The following is a 24,389-nucleotide window of genomic DNA, read 5'->3' on the forward strand; positions in this document are numbered from 1 at the left end:
CATTTTCTTCTATTTTTTCATTCTTTTGATTCTGCTTGACTGATTCCTGGTGTCTCATGGTTTCCTTATCTTTCAACTGTCCAATTCTAATTTTTAAGGCATTGTTTTCTTCAGTGAGATTATGCACCTTTTTTTTCCACTTGGCCAGATGAATTTTTTAAGGCATTGTTTTCTGCAATAAATCTTTGTGCTTCCTTTTCCAAGCTGCTGATTCTTTTTTCATAGTTTTCTTGTTTTGCTTTCATTTCTCTCCCCCTTTTTTCTTCTACCTCTCTCAATTGATTTTTTAAATCCTTTTTGAGCTCTTCCAGGAAGGCATTTTGTTCTTGAGTCCAATTCACTTTCCCTTTTGAGGCTTCACATGTAGGCAATTTGAGGCTATTGTCCTCATCTGAGTTTGTGTTGGCTTCTTCCCTATTGATACAGAGGCTCTCAATGGAGAGGGCTCTTTTTTGCTTCTTACGCATTATTGCAGCTTATTTATTTATTTTTTAAGTTGAGGTCTGCTCTGGGGGCACCAGGGTCCCTGTTTTGGGCTTCTTGTGCAGGGGTATAGGTATTATGTGACCGGCTTTTTACACTGAGGCCTTTATGGTGTATGTAGTTCGCTTGCCCTGCACTTCCTGTCTGAGCGCGCTAGGATCAGTGGGCCTAGTCACGCCTATCCTGTTCATGGCCCTCCAGCTGGCAACTTGCCCTCTCGGCTGCTACAGGTAGGTTTTTCCACTGTCCTACTGGGCTACCAGATTTTTGAGTCAGGATCCAGGGGCCTCAGTTGTACGGCTGTGTTCCGCAGCTTCCTGCTAACTTGCCCCAACCCCCTCGGCACTGGGCTGCTGCCCTGTGCTGTGCTTCCCTTTTGCCTGAGTCAGACCGACCTTTCCTGAAGTCTTCTAAATTATCTCTGGTTGGAAGACTGTGTCTCTCTGTCTCTTTGCAGGTTCTATAGTTTCAGAATCTGTCCAGAGGCTTGGTTTAATGTTCTTTTTGAGGGAACAGAAGGAGAGCTCAGGCAGCTTGTTGATTCCTCTCCACCATCTTGGCTCCACCCCCCAAAGCCCTAATTTTTCAAATATACAATAAGTAGAGAATTGAGTCAAATTTATAAAAATGAGAGCCATTTCCCAATTCATAAATAGTCAAAGAATATGAATAAGCAGTTTTCAGAAAAAGAAAGCAAAGCAATGCATTGTTATATTTTTAAATACTCTAAATCACTATGGATTAAAGAAGTTCAAATTAAAACAACTATGAGATACCACCTTGTAGCTCTCAGAAATGACAAATCCTGGAGGGGATGTGGGGAAATGGGTAAATTAATGAAATGTTGGTGTAGTTGTAAATTGGTCCAACCATTCTGGAAAACGATTTGAAAATATGCTCACCACTACCAACTGTATCCCAAAAAGAACAAAGAAAAAGAAAAAGAACCTATTCATACAAAAAAAAGTTATAACAGTTCTTTTTGTTGTGGCAAAGAATTAGAAATCAAGGGGATGCTCATAAATTGGGAAATGGCTAAACAAGTTGTGGCATATGCTTGTGATGGAGTACTATTGTGTGAATCACAGCAAAATGTGGCAAAGAAATGGAAGTACTAGATCATATTACTTGTCTCATGAGCCAAGAAGGAACAGTTAGAACCAAACATATAACAACTGATTGCTTTCAAGTTGGAAAAGGATATGACAATGTTGTATATTGTCAACTTAGTTAACTTATATGCCAAATACATCATGTGAAATACCACCAGGCTGGGTGAATTAAAAGTTGAAATTAAGGTTGCTGGGAGAAATATTAACAATCTCCCTATTTTCTACCTCTACATCAAGGGTTTTTTTTTTAACTTATTACTGCATTTTCTTTTCTAAAATAACAATTGTTGGGGCAGAGTCAAGATGACACAGGAAAGGCAGTAAGCTCTCAGAGTTCCTGACACAACAATTGTCTTCTTACAGGCAGTTTTTTCAACAGAAAGCAAGATTTCCTTGGTATGGATTGAGAGATAAAGACAGCTAAATTTCATGTCAATAACCACCAAACTGGAAGTCTCTATGAGGAGTATTATAATCTATGTAATACAAATATTGATTGAGATTCCTCATTAGGCACTACAATTCCTATGTAATTTTTTTCTCTTACCAAATAGTTTGTCTTTATTTCCTCCATCTTTACCAATATAACAAATCTGACAATTTTAAGATGCTTCAGAAACTGAATATCTTGCTTCCTAGGAACAGTATTCCATTCATCTTTATTAATGTAACTTATCAAATTGATTGAGAATAATAGTAGCACAAAAAAATCAAAACCATTAGGGGCAAGGGTGGGGCAATGAGGGTTAAGTGACTTGCCCAGGGTTACACAGCTAGTATGTGTCAAGTGTCTGAGGTTAGATTTGAACTCAGGTCCATTCTGAATCCAGGACTGGTGCTTTATCCACTGCGCCACCTAGCTGCCCTTAAATTGTTTCTTTTTTTGTGCAGTTGCGTGTGTGTGTGTGTGTGTGTGTGCCCTAAATTGTTTCTTAGAAAAAATAGTTTTACTGAGGTTCTACAAATCCTTATCTAAGCATGAGGCACATCAAAAATAAGATCTTTTTAATGGAAAGACAGCAGTTCTTTTAATTGAGAAGAATCACATGATGTTGCTTGAAACCACCAAAAAATATGGCAAAATCCTCTGCCAATTTCTATCCTACATCACTGACTTCATTCTTTGATTCTAGTAGAGTACATTATATTTTTCCTTTAGTGTTTCCAGGATTTCTCCTATAGGCAATAATGTGACATGAAGTAGAAGACTAAAAACTTTTGATGAAGTTCCTGAAGAAATTGTGTGGGAGTTAATGTCTTCCTTTTTTCTCTGACTATATCTTTCTTTTACATGTATATCATTTATCTCATTAAATGAGAACTATGTCCACACAAAGGTTGTGAAACCAATAAGTTCCATGGCATTTATTTGCCTGCAGGTATGTCCCTGATCTCCATGACTATATCAAGGATCTTTGAATTACTACTGCGTTTTTTTCACTGAAATACCAACTATCCTTTTCTAGGAAAACTTTTTAATAGAAGGCAACATTTCATTCAAATAAATTGGAAGAGAAAGCTCACTTCATTTGATTATAATAACTACCAAACTGGGAAAATGTATGAAGAATATTATTATATATTTAATTTAAGCATTGGATTGGTTTTCTGGCAAGGTACATTAATTCCTTTAGATAATTTGGTCTGTTTCCAAATGTTTTGCTTTTATTCCCTTTATAGATATAAATGTAGCATAACTTGGAGGTAGCCACTGGCAATTTGCAGAACATCTTCCAAAACCCCAATTTGAGTTTATTATTTGTTTGTCTTGAAGTAACCTATGCCATTTATTGAAAATAATACAAACCTCAAAGGGAAACTGAGGAGAAACTTGTAGTTTCCATGCAACTACTTTGTTCTGTATATTCAGAGCAATAGCTTATATAAAACACAGAATCTGATTTGTCAATGCAATACAAATTCTTACAGAAGCTTCAGTCTCACTGAAGAGTATATTTCTTTTTTTCCCACTATGGAAAAAGAACAGTAATTCCTATCGAGTGGAACCAAAGTGAATTTGCTATAAACTTTGTGGTATCTAGGAAAAGTCTCCTTGTCAAAGAATATTCCAAATCATTGATCAAATTCCCTGATTCCAGTAGAGTTTATTGCACACTTCCTTCAGGGTTTCTAGGATTACTCCTTTAGGCAGCAATGTAATAGGAAGTGAAAGACAGAACTGACTGATGTTGCCCCATTTGACCCTCTTCATAAAAGTCTGGAGAGATTCCGCCAGGTGGTGTTTTTGGTTTTGGTTTTGGTTTTTACTAAAATACAACTTACCCTCTTTTAGGCAGTTTTCTCAAGAAAAGTCAAGATTTCATTCAAATGTATTGAATGAGAAATCTTGACTGCAATAACAACTAAACTAATAGAAAGTATAAGGAATATATGAAATGTACTTAATTCAAGGAATGGATCAATTTCCTAGTTAGGCACATTAATTCCTAGATATTACTTTGTTTCCATAGGGTTTGCTTTTATTCCCTATATAAATATCAATTTGAGATAATTTGTAGGACTACCATGGCAATTTGGAGAAGGTCCTTCAAAAACTGGATGAGATTTGCAAATCTTGCTTCCTTGGAGCTGTACACCATTTCTTTGTAGGTGATCCAAGACATAATACAGCTCAGAAGAATAAAACTGGTTGTTTCTATAGAAGTTACAGAAATCACTCAATTTGATTTGTTGAGATCCCAGGAACAGAGAAACATGATGGATTAAAAACAAGTTGACCTGTTGACCATTTATTTTATCTATTTGATTTCTAATTCTTTATTTCTTTCCCTAAAGATGACACCGTGTTTTATTGCTGAATTTTCATGAGTCTTTGTATAGGACATAGATTATATATAGGAAAGATTTCATTTGATTCTGTAGTAATAAAGCTTCTCTATCAAGGGCAGCAGTACCAATCAAATTATAGTAAAAGACATAAATTACGGACATTGCATTATCATTGTGGAATGAACCTAGAGATCTTTGGTAATTTCAGCCTTTCCCTTTGTATTACTCCATTGTGCTCATTTTCTGATTTTTCACCTTTGCTGGCAGATCTCCTTCACCAGACCTTAAAGCTGTCTCAGCACCCTTCCACATTGGGGGATTCACTTTTCACTGGCCTGAGTGCCTGCCTCAAGGAATTTTTAGGAGACAGAAATAGTTCCATCTGGATTCCTGTCCCTTTTCCTTCAGGTTTGGCATAGAATCTTACACAAATTGGTACCCTGCCCCAATTTCCTCTGTCCTTTAGGTTCTTCTGAGCACTGTTGTCCCTCTAGGTGGAACACGTTTCTGTTTTATAGTACCTCCACCATACACACAAGGCACTAGGAATGGGTGGGCAGAGTCAAATTCTGTTGCTATTTGTCGTGGCATTGTGGGGTGAAGGTAGGGGCATGGTGTGCCGGCAAAGACTTCAATAGCAGCAAAGAAATTGTTGAATAGATTCAAAATTACAAGTCTGTGAGCTTGTAGTTTCTTCCAGCCAGATTGTGGAGGCTAGAGGAAAAAGTAATCCTGAGTGAATGAGCTAGGGATCATGAATTAGCCTTCTCTTAATTCATCAAGGTGCTACCTCCTTAGAGGGTTTTTCATGTCTTAACCTATGGAAACATCTAAAATTATTTTACCTATTGCACATAATTCTTATATTGGGGAGTTTTGAGAGTATGTGATTTGAAAGTAAATTTTGATGTATTTCTACTCCAAAGTGTGTATATTCTACCCTCCATCGTTCATTTCAGATAATGGTGAAGTTCATCTGACTCCTGCTCACCCCACTTATTCCTCCATGTTTATATACTCTTTCCATGAACTCCAGTTATTTAGAGGTGTTTGGGCTTGTTTGGACAAACTGGAGGCCATAGCAAGTTTCACTTCTTTCTTCCACTTTACTACAGTAATGTATTCCTTTTGCTTTCCTTCTCATTCTCTTCTAAACTAGAACCAATTCACTCCCAGGTCCTTTATTTTTCTTATTTACTTCAATACCTTTTGAAGACATTAAGGTTCTGAAGGGACACTTGCTTTTGTCCCTTCTATTATACGATTAGCACTACATAAATTTACCTTTCTAGGCTTCTCTTGGTTTGTGTGTCTGCATTACAGAGTCCCTGGGGTTCCTGGGGTATAGGGTGTATTCAGAGAAGACTAGTACCTCTGGTGTGAGGGCTGCCAAGCCCATTTCAGGGCTGCTTTCCACCTTTGGTGTATACCTAGCCCACAAAACTCTCCAAGAAGCAGAAGAATGTGGAGTGACCACACCCCCAGTAAACCATTTCAGCAGATGGGCTCAACCAGGTTAGAGTAACCAAGGGGTCTCAAACCCTTCAGTGAATTAGAGGGGTGTCTGCCCCAAGCATGTGAAGACCACTCCTGGTGGAATGGGCAAATGACAACAATTTATTCCAATGAACATGAAAGTGGCTGAGTCAGGCATTGTGGAATGCTTAGAGATTGCTCACACAAGATATGAAAGTCATTCACTGCATCTTAAGCCATCACCAGTCATTTTGACTCTGTCCTGCCACTGGACCATGACAACTCTGGAAGAGAGAGTGAGGCTAACGACTTCATGCAACTCTGCCTCACTTAAATCTAATTTATACATGAATCAAAGACATTATCCATACCATTTTACCATTTTTACCTATCTCAAACACCTGTAGTGACAGGCAAGTGAAGAAGCAGCACATATGGGATACACTGGGAGCTGTAAACACAAGCCTGTACACATGTGGCCCAGGCCATAGGGTCGTCTTCTCACTGGAAGCAGCAATGGCATTCAGTAGCACCCTGGGTTTCTGAGCAGCCTTTTAAGGACTACATTGCTCATCTCCTGGTGTGAGGACGGTGATAGAAAACATGTCCTAAAACCTGTCTGCTTACCCAATCCTTGTCTGTTTACCATGCTAGGTGGAGATCTCACCTTGTGGTCAAAACACAAAAAATGTACAAAACCTTCTGCAAAGATGATTTCACTCACCATCAATACATGGAATGTGTGCACACATATGGACAACACAAAGTCCAGGAGACCTGAATAACAAATAGCGCTTGTTGTGAGGGAACCAGCTTGGCAGGTATTACATCTAAATAATAGCCATGATTGAAGAAAGACTGGCGAATGAAGGCCAGGTTACCAAAGCTGGAGCTGGATTCATGTTTTTCTAGAGTGGCCACAGTAATGGGGAGAACATGAATCAAGTGTAGGTTTTTCAATCAAAACTAATCTAGTCAACAAACTTGTATGTCTACCAAAAAGAGTGAGCAATAGGCTCATGACAACGCAATTGCCTCTTTCAGGAAAGTACCATTATTAGTGCTATGCTCCCACCATGAGGAGGTCAAAGAAAAATTTTATGAAGGCCTGGAGACCCTCATTATGAATGTGCCAAAAGAGGACAAGCTTGTAACTCTGAGTGACTTTAATGCAAGGGTAGGCACAGACTATCAGACATGGCAGGAAGTCCTTGGGAGGAATAGAGTTGGAAACAGCAACAGCAATGGTCACTTACTACTGAAGATTTGTGCATCTCATGACTTTCTCATCACCAACATTGTTTTCTATTTGCCTAAATGCAATAAAATTTTGTGGATGTATCCTCACAGAAATCATTGGCATTTTTTTTTTGGCAGGGCAATGAGGGTTAAATGATTTGCCCAGGGTCACACAGTTAGTATCAAGTGTCTGAGGTCGGATTTGAACTCAGGACCTTCTGAATCCTGGGTCAGTGCTTTATCCACTGCACCACCTAATTGCCCCCAATCGTTAGCATTTAATAGACTATATCATTGTAAGATGAAGAGACAGACAGGATATGAGAGTTATGAAGGCATGTTGGACTGATCATAGACTTATCTTCTCCAAGCTAAATATTCACATTCAACAAAAGCAGCCACACAAAGTCAAGACAACTGCCAGAAGACTTAATGTCAACAGATTAGAGCATTTTTCTGAACAAGAACAATTTGTTGTTAACTTGGAGGGAAAGTTGAGCCAAAACATAGTTGGCAACAGTGGAACAGAAAAGGAATAGGCAGCTTTCAGATATTTGGTGTACAGCACTACATTTACTCATCTGGATCAGAACACTTGTAAACATTAAGACTAGTTTGGTGAAAATTCATTAGAGGGGTCCATGGACCCTTTAATAAAATGTCATTGCCTCAGAGCTCTGCCTCAGTTTCTTTTATTGTAGGTTGGACAATTTAAATCCCCATAATACACTACCACACTGATGGCAAATTATTGACCTTGAAAAGGCTACAAGACAAGACTAAAGTGGAGGGAGAGTTGGTGCATGATTTTTTTGTTCACAGATTATTGTGCACTCAATGCAATCTCTGAAGCTAAGATGCAACAAAGTATGGATTGATTCTCTGCTTATGCTAATTTTGGCCTAACAATTAATGCTGGTTCTCTACCAGCCAGCACCACACCATCCATATAGGGGACCATTAGTTATAGTAAATGGAGAAATTTTGAATGCTGTAGATAAGTTCACTAACCTTGGCAGTATACTTTCCAGGTTTGTACATACTGATAACGAGGTTTATGCATGCATTGTCAGAGCTAGCTCAGTGTTTAGGAGGCTCAGAAAGAAAGTGTGGGAGAGAGGAGCTATGACACAGACTACGGAAATAATTGTCAATAGAGCTGTTGTGCTGATCTCATTGTTGCGTGCCTACACACATGCCAAGCACCATGCCAAGAAACTGAATTGCTTCATTTGAATTGTCTTAGGAAGATTCTGAAGATCACCAGACACTGAAATACTTTCTCAAACTAAACTGCCAAGCATTCAAACTCTACTGCAGATAGCACTACTCCAATGGGTTGACCATGTTGTTCAAACATATGATTGACTAAAAGACTATTTAGCATTCACATTGTGGTCAGAAGAAGTGATACAAGGGCATTCTCAAGTTCTTTATGAAGAACTGTAGAATTGATTGTGTGACATGGGAGACACTGGCACAGGACCACCAAGCATGGCATGCCTTCATAAAAAAAGGTGCTTTGCTTTTTAAACAAAGCAGAATTGAAATAGCTCAAAAGAAATGCAAGATGTACAAATTTAAAGAATCCAGTCCAAATGTTCACATGCACTACTTATGCCTGAACTGTGGTAGAACATTCCATGCTCATATTAGTCTGGTCAGCCACAGTTAGACACACTGTAACTTGACACTAACATAGTGATATCATCTTAATCTTCTTAAGAATGAAGGACAAAAATACAACTAATCAACAAAATTCCTACTCAGCTTTGGTGTTTTCAGAAATACTTAAAAGTCCTTCATTTCATTAAAGATCCATTCCTCCCTGTGATTATGCTCAACTTTGCAGGGTGTTTTATTTTTGGTTATAAGCCTACTATCTTTGCCTTTTATAATAATTGTCCTTCAAGATCTCTTCTCATTTTCCAAAAGAAGGTATCAGGCCTTGTGAAATCCTGATAGTGATTCCTTAGTACTTGAACTGTTTCTTTCTAATCACATTCCTGGACATGGGGTATAGCCAGGGCAAAGGCTTAGATATGGGAGATGGAGTGTCATGTGGGAGCTCAGTTTGTCTAAATTGCAGAAGGCAAAAAGATGAATAATGTATAACAAGGCTAGAGAAGTAAGTTAGGGCCACATAGTTTAGTTCTTTTGGGGGGAGGGCAGGGCAATGAGGGTTAAGTGACTTGCCCAGGGTCACACAGGTAGTAAGTGTGAGGCCAGATTTGAACTCTTGAATCCAGGGCCAGTGCTTTATCCACTGTGCCACCTAGCTGCCCCCATAATTAACTTCTTTATTTATAATATCGTATTTTTTTTCTCCAATTATATGTTCAAACAATGTTTAAATATTGTCCTAAAGTTTTGAGTTCCAAATTATATCCCTTTCTTCCCCCTTTTCCCTCCCTCCCTGAGATGTTAAACAATCCAATATCGTTTATTACATGTGCAATCATTTCCATATTATTCATTTTGTGCAAGATGATTTAAAAAAAGATGAAAGAAAGTGGAAAAATAGTATGTTTCAGTCTTCATTCAGACAACATCAGTTCTTTTTCTGGAGGCAGATGCCTCATCAAAAGTCCTTTGGGATTGTCTTGGATCATTGTTTTGTTGAGAATAGCTAAGGCATTTATAGGTGATCATCATTATAATATTGCTATTTCTGTATAAAATATTCTCCTGGTTCTGCTCACTTCAATTTGCATCAGTTAGTGTAAATCTATCTAGGTTTTTATGAAATCATCCTGCTTGTCATTTCTTTTAGCAAAATAATGTGAGAAAATAATGGGATTTGGCAGATACTCAAAGGCTCACCTGGAGATTAATCTAAACTCATTGAATTAAGTGAGAGTGATTGACTTTGCTGATTAGCCTACTTCAAGTTAATTAGATTGTAACCACACCTGGCTGGTCCTTAAGAAGGTATTGTTCTCAGAAGCTAAGGAGTTTGAACTCAACTAGAGACCACTTTCAAGTCCAATGAATCAATGGATTTGGATGACTCCTACAAATAAGCTTGAAGCAGTGTGTAAGGACTGCCTCTGCTCTGGGCCTATAAAAAGCTTCCACACTCAGTTTTCGGGGAGTTCATGATTGAAGCAGGCTTGTGGTGGAGAGCTTGAGGAAGAACTCGACCAGGCTGGAACTCTAGGCTAGATAGGCCTTTTCTTAACTTTCTGAACTCCACATGAATACCTGGTTATGCTTTAATAAATGCTTAATGCCCAAAGAACAGTGCTAAAGCTTCTAATTTAAGGTGACCACACATTTAGATTTTAAATGTCACAATATCAGATGCCATAACTTGTTTTGCCATTCCCCAATTGACAGGCATCCCCTCAGTTTGCAATTCTTAGCCACCACACACACACACACAAAACCTACTATAAATATTTTTGTACAAAGAGACCCCCCCACCCCCATTTTTTTATGTCTTTGGGATATAGATCTAGCAGTGCTATTGCTGGATCAAAGGGTATGCATGGTTTTTTAGTTGTTTAGGCATAGTTGCAAATCACTTTCCAAAATGGCTGGATCAGTTCACAACTCCACCAACAACGCATTAGTGTCCCATTAGTGTCACATCCCCTCTAACACTTAGCATTTTCCTTTTTTTTCATCATATTAACCAATCTGATAAATTTGAGGTGGTACTTCAGAGTTGATTTAATATGCATTTCTCTAATTAATAGTGATTTAGAATATTTTTTGGATACAAATGTAGTTTTGGTTTCTTTGTCTGAAACCTACCTGTTCATATCATCTGACCACTTATTGATTGGGGAATGACTTTGTTTTTTCTTTTTTTAATTGACTCAGTTCTCTATATATTTGAGAAAGGAAGCCTTTATCAGAGAGAGTTGTTGCAAAAATTCTTTCCCAGTTTCCTGCTTTTCCTTTAATGTTAATTGCATTTGTTTTGTTTATACAAAAACTTTAAATTTTATATAATTGAAATTATCTATTTGACATTTTTTGTAATGCTCTCTATATTTTCTTTGGTCATAAATTCTTCTCTTATCCATAGATCCAACAAATAAACTATTCCATGCTCTCTTAATTTGCTTATGGTATCATCCTTTACGTGTAGATCATCTATTTTGACCATATCTTAGTATATGGTGTAAGATGTTGGTCTATCTCTAGTTTCTGCAGTATTGTTTTCCAATTTTCCCTGCAGTTTTTGTTAAATAATGATTTTTTTTTCAAAAACTTGGATCTTTGGGTTTATCATATACTAGATTACTATAGTCATTTACTATAATGTAATGTGTACCTACTCTATTTAACTGATCCATCGCTCTATTTCATAGCCAGTACCAGATTGTTTTGATAATTTCCACTTTATAATGAAGTTAAGTTCTTTAAAAATATAAACAAAGGAGATCTGATTCTAAAGGCATTAGAGAACCAATGGAGTTTATTGGATACAGGAATGACACAAGAAGGGGAACGAGATTATGCAAGAGAATCCGTTATGATTCTCACGGAAATATCTGATGACGAGATCACCTAGAGGAAACTCAGCTTCTGCTTAAGGAATTTGGAGACAAAAGAAACCGGAAATGCAGCCACAAAGGGCAAGTGCACGAAAGGGAGAGACAGCCAGTGCTGATCTGGGGCTCTGGACTTGCTTCTTTAAGCCTAAAGTTGAAGTGGAAAATACATAAGGTTCGCACGGTCTCCAAATCCTAGGATCTCTTCAGACCTCCCTAGCAGCCTTGGAGAGCTCCCTCATCCCCCACCCCACCCCAACCTCCGAGACGTGCTGAAGTCAGAGCACGTCACGACGCTAGCGCCGTCGTAGTCTTAGCCGCGCTGAAGTGGAAGAGAGTGGCGGTGCCCGGCTAACTGTGGCTGGGCAGCCTCCGGGCTCTCCGGCTAGCGGGGCCTGTCTCCTTCCCGGCCTAAATTTAGGCTTCCCACCCGTCCCTCGTCCCTCCGCATCTCGGCGGCCCGTAGGTTATCTCCGAGGCTCGGTGTGGCCCTGCCCTCCTTCCCTCGCCTCGCGCCCCCATCCCTTAGTCAGCGTCTCCTCAGCGCAGTCGACGGCGGGGACCATGTCCAGGCCGAGCAGCGTCTCCCCGCGGCCCCCGGCTCCCGGCGGCGGCGGTGGCGGCGGCGGCAGTGGCGGAGTCCCCTCTCAGTGCGGCTCCGGGGGAAGTGGTGGCCGAGCCAAGGGGCTGAAGGACATTCGCATTGACGAGGAGGTGAAGATCGCCGTCAACATCGCTCTGGAGCGGTTTCGTTATGGAGATCAGAGGGGTGAGTGGTCGGGCCGCCGCCCCGCCTCCCCCGCCCCGGCGCGGGGACCGAGGCAGTTGTCATTCCCGGCCCCGGAAGGGTGGCAGGTCGGGGAGGATTTCTCCTCCTCCCCGGGCAGAGGGATTTTTGCTGTTTAGGATGCTAGGTGCGGATGGAGAACCAGCATCAGGGGTCAGGAAAACCTGACTCAGCCCACTGTCACATTGCAGAGCACTTGGGCCCCACCTGCCTTGGGGGACCTTCCCAGGTATTTCCTCCTCAAGAGCTCTGCATACCTTTGGAATCTCAGGATCTTGGGAGAGAGGGGGATACCAGGTGCTTAGAGTCCAGTTAGCCCAAGAGAAAGGTCCCCTATTTGCTACATAGCTTCAAGTCCGAGTGGGACACACTAATGAGGCAGCACACTAAACAGATAGCGGCAGCGGGGAGTGGAACAAAATTAAGCACATTTGTCAAGTACTAATGAGAATTCTATACCACCCCCCCCCCAAAAAAAAAAAAAAGATTGACTTTTTAAAATTGTTCTTTGCCTCTCACATTGGTGAAGTGAGGTGGGGCTTTATCTTTTTGGTAACCACTATCTCTAGCATGCAGGTGGAGTTCAAATTATGTACTTTTTACATAGTCATCTGTTCCTGGCATCGACCTCAGGATGCAGACACCAGGCCGAGAGTCAGGAAGACCTACCTAGGCTCAAATCTTCTAACACTTGGTAGCTGTGGGACCCATCAGATGTGAATAATAATAGCCTGGAAAACTACCTTATGGGATTGGGAGGCTCTAATGAGATAATGTATGTAAAGCGCTTTCCAGAATCTAAAGCACTTTATAATCTTGGTTTTGATGGTTGTATACTTAAGTTTGGTGCCTCACAAAGTGAATTAGACTGGTCCTTACCCTCTGGAAGAGGGATTTTTAACCTGGGGTCCATGAGTCTTAAAATTTTTTTTTGCTTTCCTTCATAATTTTATGTTATTTCATTTTATGCATTTCAAAACATTCTGAGAAAGGGTCCATAGACATCACCAGACTTCCGTGGGACAAAAAAGAGATTAAGACCCCCCTCCTACAGAAGATTCCAATCTAAAACAGTAACAGTGACTTATATAGAGGTTTTCTTTTGAACAGATCTGTGGTTCCATCATTGTAGGGAGCTCTTGGTAAGTATCTTCCACTTCCAGAGCTGACTGCCAGTTTCTTTGCAATTTATTGTTTTAGAAAGTGACCTAGTGGACGGAAATGACTTGCCCAAGGTCACACAACCAGTATGTGGCAAAAGTAAGACCCGCTTTTGTACCAACTCACCATGCCTTAGTTGCCTCCTCCCTCTGCTCACCTTATTAGTGAGTTCTTCACAGGGTCCTCATCTTGGGAAAAGATCCAGACCAGCCATTCTTGATTCTCCCAGTAATACACCCATGCTTTCCGCACCTCACATACTTCCTTTTCTTCTCTGCCTTTCACCTCCTCTCTTATGTGTTGTCTTCCTTAATTAGAATGTCAGCCCCTTAAGGGTAGGGACTATCTCTTTTTTTGCTTGTATATCCCCAGCACTTCAAGTAGTGCTGAAACATAGTAAGCACTTAGTAAATGCAAACTATGCAACTATCCTAAGCTTTAAAATTTTTATCTATGATGGACATAGGACAGGGTTTTTTTACTTCTTTGACCTAACATGGCCTCACCCAGTGACTTGCACATAGTAGGCATTAAGTAAATGTTTTGAATTGTCAGAGTATCTTAACATTTGGGTTGACATTTCTCCATTTTTTAAAATGTGCACCCATGTTCAAAGAAAAAAAATTTTCTGAGACCTCATAAAACTTATGGTCATAAATAATTAAAATGAGAAGTAGAAAGTGAAAGTACAAATAACTACAATGCAATATAGAGAGTGAAAGTATAAAGTGTTATATTAGGTCAGAAGAGGGAGTGATTTCTTCCAAATGACATTGATTTAGGCCTGGAAAGATATGTTAGAATTAAAGAGTTCGAGCTAGAGAGGAAGGACATTCTAGGTGTGTAAACACCGTGTCTAAAAGAATAGAGATAGGAAACCAGTGTGCATGTTTAGAGAATAACAAGTATCTCAAAATGAAGGTTAAATTCTTTTGGACCATATTGGTGGTATACGTATAATCACTTTTTCATTGCCAGGACTTAACATATGGGTGTTGTGTTTTAAGTGATGATATAAAGCCTGACTTGATAGTGCATACTTGTTGAAGTGAATTAATTCCATGTACTTAACATCATGTAAATATAATAAAGATAAATGAGGTTTCAGATATGTTGTTTTATGCAGGGATGTATAAAAGAAAGCAATTAAAATTTTTTCATATATGACCATTTAAAAAATATATTTTTCTTTCTCTAGAAATGGAATTTCCTTCTTCTTTAACCAGCACTGAAAGAGCTTTTATTCATCGACTAAGTCAGTCCCTTGGTTTGGTCTCTAAAAGCAAAGGGTAAGTTGATGTGCCTTTTCTTATCAGAAAGAAATTTCTGGGTACTTTTTATAGTTATTAATATTTTAGATTTATTTTTAACTAACTAATATGGAAGGGAGAGAGACAGAGAAAGAGAGAGAGAGAGAGAGAGAGCGCGAGCAAAAGTGAGCACATTATGTTTACTGTGTCTGATGTTTTTGTATTACACATACCCATAATTCCTCCTCTTTTTTATCTCTCCTTCACAATCTCTTCCCTAGGGGGAAAAAAGGAAGAAAGTAGTTAAATCTATCTTACTGAGGAAAGAGAAAGATGGTCTTGACTTGATATCAGAATAGAAATGTTAAAAAAGGAAGTGATTTCAGAAATTGGTTTAATTCCCCTTATTTTATAGATGGGAGAACTAAAGCCTGAGAAGTGAAATGATTTACCCCACATCATACCAATGAACAGCAGAAGCAGAATCTACTGTTTGTTCCATTTGTACCTTTTTTTTTGGTTTGTTTATAGACATTTCTTTTATTGTTGATGTGTTTCGTTTTGCAATGAGGAATTATAGTACATGTCCTCTTCTTATTTTCTTCTTTTCCTGACCAAGTTTTATATTTTAGAAATAATTATAAGATTGAGCATGAAGGCATACACCTGTAGTCCCTGCTGCTGTGGAGGCTGAGACTGGTGGATTGCTTTTCAGGAATTCTGAACTATAGTAGGGTTAAAGCCTATTTACTGAGTGTCTGTACTAAATCTGGCACCAAGATATTGAGCCCCCTAGAGTGAAGGAACACTAAATTGTTCAAGGAAGGGCTAGGTGGCCCAATTTGGGAAAACAGAACAGGTTAAAGATTTTTGTGCCTGTCAGTTTTGGAATTGGGCCCATGATTAGCTGTTGCACTTTAGCATGGGTAAAATATAGTCCTCCTGTCTCAAAATAATTTTACAAAACAAGTTGGGTAGAGGTGAAAGGATAGGAGGATCCATTTAAGAGATATCTTCAATGAAAAAGCAGTATGTTTTGAGCATATTTTGTTTTTGGAGAAATTAATTTATTAGTTAACTTACCTTTTAAATCAGGAGTTGGTTTTTTTCTTTTTTCCTTTTTGCGTCACGGGACACTGGCAATCTGGTAAAACTCATGGACTCCTCAGGATAATGTTTTTAAATGCATAAAATAAAATAAATAAGATTACACAGGAGGCTTTATTAAAATAGTTACCAAAATAAATTGTCATCAAAACAAAAACAAGTTCACTTACCTCATGAAAAGAACTCCTGTATTAAGGAGAAGAAAAGTAAAATGCCCTCAAAAAATCTACCATTAACAAAAAGAACTATGCAGGCAATTCTTCACACATGTTCCACAAATACTTTTTTTTTTTTTCCTTGTGAGGCAATTGGGGCAGTTGGGGTTAAGTGACTTGTACAGGATCACACAGCTAGTAAGTGTTAAGTGTCTGAGGCTGGATTTGAACTCAGGTCCTCCTGACTCCAGGGCCAGTGCTCAATCCACTGTGCCACCTAGCTGCCCCACACAAATACTCTTTAAATATTTATAGTTGCTTTTGAGTCTAGGGAACTCCCATCATGTCCTTACTGTGGTAGGATATTGCTTTTAATGATCACTGGGAAGTGGATAGAATCCCTTGTGCTTCAGAAAGGGGAATATGTGCTTCTTGGGTGTCAAGAGTTTTATTTGAGATTTGGAACACATTTTCCCATAGAAACAATTACTAATATTTGGATAGTTCATAGGTCAACCCACAAAGGTAAAGGAGAACCATACATTTACAACAGTATTCTGCTATTGTGGTTATTTTCTAATTTAAAATATACAATATTTTAGCTATATTACACTGGTCCCATCATTTCCTGGCAAATAGAAGGAGAAGAAATGGAAACATTGTCAGATTTTTATATTATTGGGATCAAAGATCACTGCAGACAGCGACTGTAGCCATGAAATTAAAAGAAGCTTGCTCCTTGGAAGGAATGCTTTGGCAAATATGGACAGCATACTAAAAAGCAGAGACATCACCTTGCCAACAAAAGTCCATGTAGTGAAAGCTATGGTTTTTCCAGTAGCAATGTATGTCTATGAGAGTTGGACTGCAAGAAAAGCTGAATGCTGCAGAATTAATGCTTTGGAATTGTGGTGCTGAAAAAGACTTTTGAGAGTTCGTTGGACAGCAAGGAGATCAATTCAGTCAATACTGAAATAAATTAAGACTATTCACTGGAAGATCAAATACTGAAACTGAAGCTTAAATACTTTGGCCACATAATGAGAAGACAGGACTCATATTAGGAAAGAGTGAAGGCAAAAGAAGAAGGGGATAACAGGATGAGATAGATAGATAGTGTCATGGAAGAAAGGAATATGAACTTGGACAGACTGAGAGAGAGTGAAGGATAGAAGGTCCTGGCATACTATGGTGCATGGGGTCACAAAGAGTTGGACATGATTGAACAGCAACAAAAGGGGGGAAAAAGTTCCAGATTCCAAATAATTGATTTACTAAAAAATCTTTGGAATATGAACTGCTGATAACTTGGAAATTTGTATTTAGTTTCAGGTAAAAAAGAGGGATCTATTTGGGGGTAAAAGATCAGGACAGGGTAGAAAAGATATCAACAGGGGCAGAGGGAAAAGGACAAAGAAGAATTATACTGGTGGTAATGAATAAATGAATGAACAAAACTGCATTTATTAAGCATTTGTTTTGTGTAAAGAAGTATTGGGGTACAAATAGAAAAAATAATCCCTATTCTTTCCATGGTCCTTAGGTTGCAATGGTAAGGTAACACCAATTATGAGAAGTATAAAAAAGTATCATTTCTTAAAGCCTTACTTATTTTCCTTTTCTGATGTTGCAGCTTGATAAGCTACCCTTTTTTCTGCCCACCTGTACCATTTCTTTTCATACCTAAGAACAGCTTTTGTGATATGATTAAGTGGTCCCACTGATTCTTTAGATAACTTCTTCCTTTTATTGTATTTGAGTGACTTCATGGAGTACTAAAATTTTTCTTTTGCCTTAATTTCTAGAGTACACTTGCCCTTTCATGCTTTTTGGTCCTCCAACTTCATTTGGGTAGTCTCTTCTAATTTTTGAATGATAATTTCTTTGAAATAACCTTTATGACTTCGCCTATTAGCCATTCCAACTCTCCCTCTTAGTACCTAACATTGATCTTTGGCATAAATTTATCTTGGGTTCCAGTGAGATCTTTTAAATTATCTCTGGACAATACTATGTTTATCTTCATTATGAAGGAGACAAATTTGTCACTTTGTGCAAATGAAGAGATAAGTTGACTATATTTGTAGATATAATTGAAACATGTACAACAAAGTATAAGACATTTAACATTTCATAAAAAGAAAACAGCACCTGGGTATTGTGGTGCATACCTGGCATCTCTGCTAATAGGGAGGCTGAAGCTGGTGGATCACTTGAATTTGGAAGTTCTGAGTTGTAGTAAGGGTAAAGTTGATCAGTTGTTCTTATCTCACTAAGTCTGGCATCTATGTGGTGAATCCAGGAGGCTGGAGGGGTAGATGTTGGGGGAATACCAGGCTGTCCAAGGAGAGGTGAACTGGCCCAGGTTGGAAGCAAGGTAGGCCAAAGCTTCTGTACTTATCAGCAGTGATATTGTACCTGTGAGTGGCTGCTGCACTTCCAGCCTGGGTAAAATAGGAGACACCCAGTATCCAAAGAAAAGAAAAAGGCAGGGGGAGAAAAAGTAAGGGAAAAAACTGTAGAATAGTAAGATATGTTATGGATATATTTAATGAAAGTTACTGTTCAAAACAAAGAATTAGTGTAAATGCCCAGATTCTACTTGATAAGTAATCAATAAGAAAATAATAAATAAAAATAAATACGATAAATGGATAGATAGAAAAATTCCCAGTTCTATTAGCATAGTGATTTCCTCACAATAACTGTAAGGTAGAAAGTCAAGCCTTCAGTTTTTTAATCTACAAAATGAAGAAATGAAAAGACAATAGAAATGCAATGTATTAATTGTAAAAGTACTTGAAATTACAGATAGGGCTAGCCTTCTATTTTCTCTTTTAATATTGGATAAACTGCACTACCAGTGCCTCAGTATTCGCAGATCTGTGACTAAACTATCACTCCCAAGATATTACGATGACAGATAATAGAAAGGGAAATTAGGTTATGTAAATAACAAAAGATGTCAGTAAATTTTAAAATAATGCATGAATGACTTTAGTTGGACTTGTCTGATCTTTGCCTCTACTACCTTCTAGAAGAACCTTGTGGCATTTTTATGCTATGAAGAGACATTGGAAGAGGACTTGAAGAGATAGTTAATTTTAGGGTGATTGAAAATGTGTTCCCTCACTTGATGAACCTTGTTTGAGACAAATAACACATCGAAGAACTTTAAAAATTATAATACCTCTTTACAAATGGAAGAAATAGATCTTAAGGTAGCTGTTAATCTTTTGTTAAACCAAAGATAAGTCTGTGATAAGAGGACTAAAACAGGGATTTATCTATCTTTAATCATTATAGTAGAATTTTTTTATGACTTTGTTTTTTTACAACAGTCATTTTTCTTTCTTTTTCTTTTTCTTTCTTTTCTTTTTCTTTTTGCAGGGCAATGAGGGTTAAGTGACTTGCCCAAGGTCACACAGCTAGTAAGTGTCAAGTGTCTGAGGCTGGATTTGAATCCAGAAATGGTGCTTTATATACTGCGCCACCTAGCTGCCCCCAACAGTCATTTTTAAAAGTAAAACCACCCTTCACAATGACAATATTTTGCACCTTTGATCAAAGACTGGAGAAAGGTGCTTTCAGTGGGGATGAGATTGGTCATTATAATTAAACTCTTAACTGTGGTGTCCAACTCTTGTTGACCCCATTTGGGGGTTTTCTTGACAAATATGCTGGTGGTTTGCCATTTCCTTCTCCAGCACATTTTACAGATGAGGAACTGAGGCAAATAAGGGTTGTGACTTTCCCAAGGTCACAAAACTAGTAAGTATCTGAATCCAGATTTGAACTCAGGAAGATTCATCTTCCTGACTCCAGGCACAGCATTTTATTCACAGTGCCACCTTATGATTAGTTAAATACATCCATTACATTAGTTTCTGTTAGTAGGTTCCATAAGAATGACATTAGTACTAGTATGTACTGTAGAGACATTCAGAAGGAACAGTCTGGACAGGGTACATAAAACTTTTAGTATTTCTAGATCCTGTTCAGATTATTTCTACTGACCCTTTCCTCCCTCCCCATCTTGGATGCCATTCAGCATTCATCAATTGATATTGTTTATTAACCATAAACTTTGCTAAAGGCAATCATTCATATAGGTAAGTAAGCCTTTTTCAGTGATTGTAAGTTGGGTTTCAAGCCTTTTTTTTTTGGTTTAATATTTTTGTGATAAATTTGGACTTAACTTATTTGTACTGAATGTTTGGAAGGCATTTAATGGATGAATGCATTTGAAATCCAGTTTCTGCCATCTGGCTTTGTGACCTTGAGCAGACAGCTTTGGTCATTGACTGACGAAGTTCCTGTTTGTGCTCCCAGAACTAACAGGTCCAGTCAAAAAATAAAACCTTTAGAAATTGTTTTCTGAGTAGGAATAATTTCATGTTTATAGTTGACTTTATAATTTTTTAATTATTCTATTTTATTTTTAATTATTCTATTTCAGAAAGGGAGCAAATAGATACCTAACTGTGAAGAAGAAGGATGGATCAGAAACAGCACATGCAATGATGACCTGTAGTTTGACTCATAATACAAAACATGCTGTTAGGAGTCTAATTCAGAGATTTCCAGTCACAAATAAAGAGCGTACAGAACTTCTGCCTAAAACAGAACGAGGAAATGTGTTTGCAGTTGAAGCTGGTATGTATCTTCTGATGAATTTCCTTGTATATTTTGCTATGTGATGATTCCCCCCATCTCCCAACTAATGTAATTAAAACTAGAATGAAACAAGCTTTCCAAATTTGACTAGTTGGATTGTGCAGCATATGGATTTAAATGTGAAATTATTTTAATGTTTAATTGTCAATGTATAGTACAGAGTTTGTTAGTTATTTTGGTGGAGTGGTAAAAAGTTAACCGGTAACCTTAGTTTTGAATTGAAAACCATTAAGAGCTAAGTTGTTGAAATCAGAGATAAGTATTTTATGTATTCAATGACTTACATACTTTTTTTTTTGCTATGTGTAAAAAACATTAAATTTTAATTTTGTAATTTAGAAAGGACTAAATAGGAATAATAGAAAGGAAAATAGGAATAATTAGTTCCCTCTATTACAGCATTATCATTTTTTTCTGCTAACAGAAAGCTATCATATAATATTGAATTTTATTTGTAATGACATAGACTATAGATATCATGAGTTTCCAAGTCTCAAGAATTAAAAAATTATTTAAGAAAATAGACCTGTAATTATGTACAAGATATATAGATTTAGGCTTGTGGGCTGTGAATTTGACACCTCTGTTTTAGAACATCGAATTAAAATTTTGTTTTTGGCAAATTTGTTAACTTTTCAGATTAGCATACATTTTTCTTTGAAATAAATTAACAGTCATTTATTTTCTCTCTCTAATTTGGGTTCTGATACTGAAATTTATATTTCATATAAATAACTCCACTTAAGTCCTTAATTAGTACCTCAGTCAGGGTACAGAGATATATCTAGAGACTTGAAAGTTCTGCCAGTAGAACACAAATTTTGACAGATCCTTACAGAGCATGGGAGAGGGCTCATCTCCAGGGTTCCTACAGGGTGATGAATTTTTAGTTATAGTAGCTGTTATAAAGACCAGCTCTTTTAAGGTTGTGGTCAGTATTAGTACCTGTACTAATTAGTACAGATCCTTGCAGATTGGAGTAAGTATGTTAAAGTAAATGTTTTATTTCTCAATAATATAATTTTCCAGATTTTGGAACATCTGTAATTTTAAATGTTTGTATTAAATTGTGGTAGAAAAGTTGGGATGAAGAGTAAGGGGAGCAGTTAACAAAAGGGGGGGAGGGAGAAAAGCGGGGGGAGAAGGGAAGGAGGAAAGGGCAGATTGGAGGAGAGAGCAGTAAAAAGCAAAACACTTTCAAAGAAGATGAAGATGTTCTCAATTACCGCACCAGTATGACATATTGAATTGCTTGATCTCATAGGGAGGGTTGAGGAGGGAGGGAGGAAGAAAAATTTAGAACACAGAATTAGCTCAGGGACCCTGATCTCATTGGAGTGGGCTCATGGAGGGAATAGCTTTCATACCCAATTGGGAGAAGCAATCTATTTAACCCTGCAGGAAAATAGGAGGGGAAGAGGAAAAGGAAGGAAGGGTGAAAAAAGGGAGTGCAGAGCGTGGGAGAGGATAGTCAGAAGTAAGGCACCTCTGAGGAGGAATAGGTAAAAAGAAGATAGAGTAAATGTCATGGGAAGGGAGTGGGATGGAGAGAAATCATTATGATGATTGATTATAATGGCAAAATGTATGGTACCTACTTTGCTGGGTTTTTGTGAAGAAGATTCTCTGTCAAGCTTAAGGTTGATATAGAGGTTGTGATGAACAGGATGCTATCGGGAAAACCTGTAGAGACCTACATGAGCTGAAGCAGAGTGAAATGTACTGTATACAAAATAACAGCAATAGTGGGGGATGATCTGCTGGGAAGCATGTGGTCGTTTTCAGCAAGGCAATGATCCAATGTGACCCTGAGGGACTTATGAAGATTGCAGCCCATCTGCAGAGAAAGAACTGATAGTATCTGAAAACAGATGGAAACACATTAAAAAATTTTTTTTTTCATTTCCTCTTTGACAATTCCTTAATCTGAAGTTTTGGGTTTTTTTGACTGTTTTCTCTCACAACTTAGCTAATGTGGGAATTTTTCCATGACTACTCATGTATCACTTATTTTGAACTGATTGAGTTCTTGTGGGTAGGGGGTGGGAATGGAGGGGGGAAGAGAAGTTGGAACACACAGTTTTTAAAAAATTGATGTTAAAATTTTTTTTTACATATATTTTGGAAAATAAAATTCTATTCAGAATAAAAAAAAAACTTTATTACTACTCACAAATGGAAGGGAACAGAAGCCAACAGGGAACAATCTTGGGAATGTAGTTCTATCTCCTCTGGTCCCTGGATAGGGGGCAGCACAAAGAGAGAAAGTTATTGGATGGGGAACTACGTAATGACTTTTGCACACCAGTTGAAAGTCCAGTGTCTCTTAGGACTCAAATTTATAGTTTTAGACAACAGACATAACTCTAATGTGAGACTGCCCTGTTATCTATAGGACCAGTATTGTGAGACTGTTTTCTAAATTACCTAATAAGGAATGATGAACTAAGGGCAGTGATGTACAGAACTTAACTTTAATGATCCCATTCTAACAAGAGACTGAAGGAGGTTAATGCCTAGTCTCTGGAGTTATACCAGTCAAATTGGTTTTCACTGATGGACATAAGCCCAATCTACATATGTAAATGAAAATTTGATAATTCAATAAATACTTGAATGAATAAATGAATGAAATACCACTTATTAAGTTCATGCTATGTGTACATCACTGGATACAAATAGAAAAATAAGAAAGTTCATGGTCTTCTGCAGCGAATATTCTAATGGGATTCAGTACACTTAGAAGTAGTGTCATTTTCATTGATAAAAACCATTTTAGTTTCTGAAGTTGAACCCATTTTATAGTACCAGGACTTTGGTGGTGAGGACTTTTCTTTCTAACTGAAGTAGCTCTATGATGTACTTTTTTTTTCTTTTTCTTTTTGCAGGGCAATGAGGGTTAAGTGACTTACCCAAGGTCACACAGCTAGTAAGTGTCAAGTGTCTGAGGCTAGATTTGAACTCAGGTCCTCCTGAATCCAAGACCAGTGCTTTATCCACTGCACCACCTAGCTGCCTACTCTGATGTACTTTTTTTTTTTTTTTTAGTGAGGCAATTGGGGTTAAGTGACTTGCCCAGGGTCACACAGCTAGTAAGTGTTAAGTGTCTGAGGCCGCATTTGAACTCAGGTACTCCTGAATCCAGGGCCGGTGCTCTATCCACTGCGCCACCTAGCTGCCCCCATTATGTACTTTTAAAAATATTTTTTCTTGATTTATTTTCTTTTGACACAGTAGAATATCTAATACTCACAAAATAGTCACTAGAAAACAGTTAAATGAAAGTGCTTAATAGAGTGTGATTTCATTTGCTAGTGTAATATTGCTTTTGATATAACAACAATTATGTTGACTTTTGAAATTTAATACTTCTTGATGGGAAATATGTGTAATTGAATTGTTTGCCAACAAAGTTGGCCTTTGTCTTTGATCAGAGTTCTGTTTCCTTGTTTGTTTGTTTTTAACATTGCTGTGGTCATGTATTTTGGTCCTGATTCTGTTTTTCATTTGAGTTTATTTTTTAGTTATTTTATTAGTTATTTCTATTTTGTCAGGTTATTTCCACATACATGCAGAAGTAGGAAAATTGTTAAATTCCACTGTCCTGATGTGCTAATTTGTTATTAAAAGAGAATAAATCTTAGCAC

General features: G+C 37.9%; 1 protein-coding gene and 1 pseudogene across 1 annotated transcript in view; one reads left to right on the forward strand and one right to left on the reverse strand.

The window, feature by feature from the left end:
* Window positions 1-12,127, reverse strand: part of LOC122750473 — a 54,459-nt pseudogene extending 42,332 nt beyond the window's left edge.
* The window catches only part of YTHDC2 (YTH domain containing 2), an 83,890-nt gene continuing 71,439 nt past the window's right edge, over window positions 11,939-24,389 (forward strand). The window contains exons 1-3 of the mRNA XM_043964990.1: window positions 11,939-12,374; window positions 14,752-14,842; window positions 20,525-20,721. Coding sequence (XP_043820925.1) covers window positions 12,170-12,374; window positions 14,752-14,842; window positions 20,525-20,721 — 493 coding nt within the window. The 5' untranslated portion in view covers window positions 11,939-12,169. The remainder of the gene's footprint in view (window positions 12,375-14,751; window positions 14,843-20,524; window positions 20,722-24,389) is intronic.

Source organism: Dromiciops gliroides, chromosome 1 (assembly GCF_019393635.1).
Source record: "Dromiciops gliroides isolate mDroGli1 chromosome 1, mDroGli1.pri, whole genome shotgun sequence".
NCBI classification, from domain to species: domain Eukaryota; kingdom Metazoa; phylum Chordata; class Mammalia; order Microbiotheria; family Microbiotheriidae; genus Dromiciops; species Dromiciops gliroides.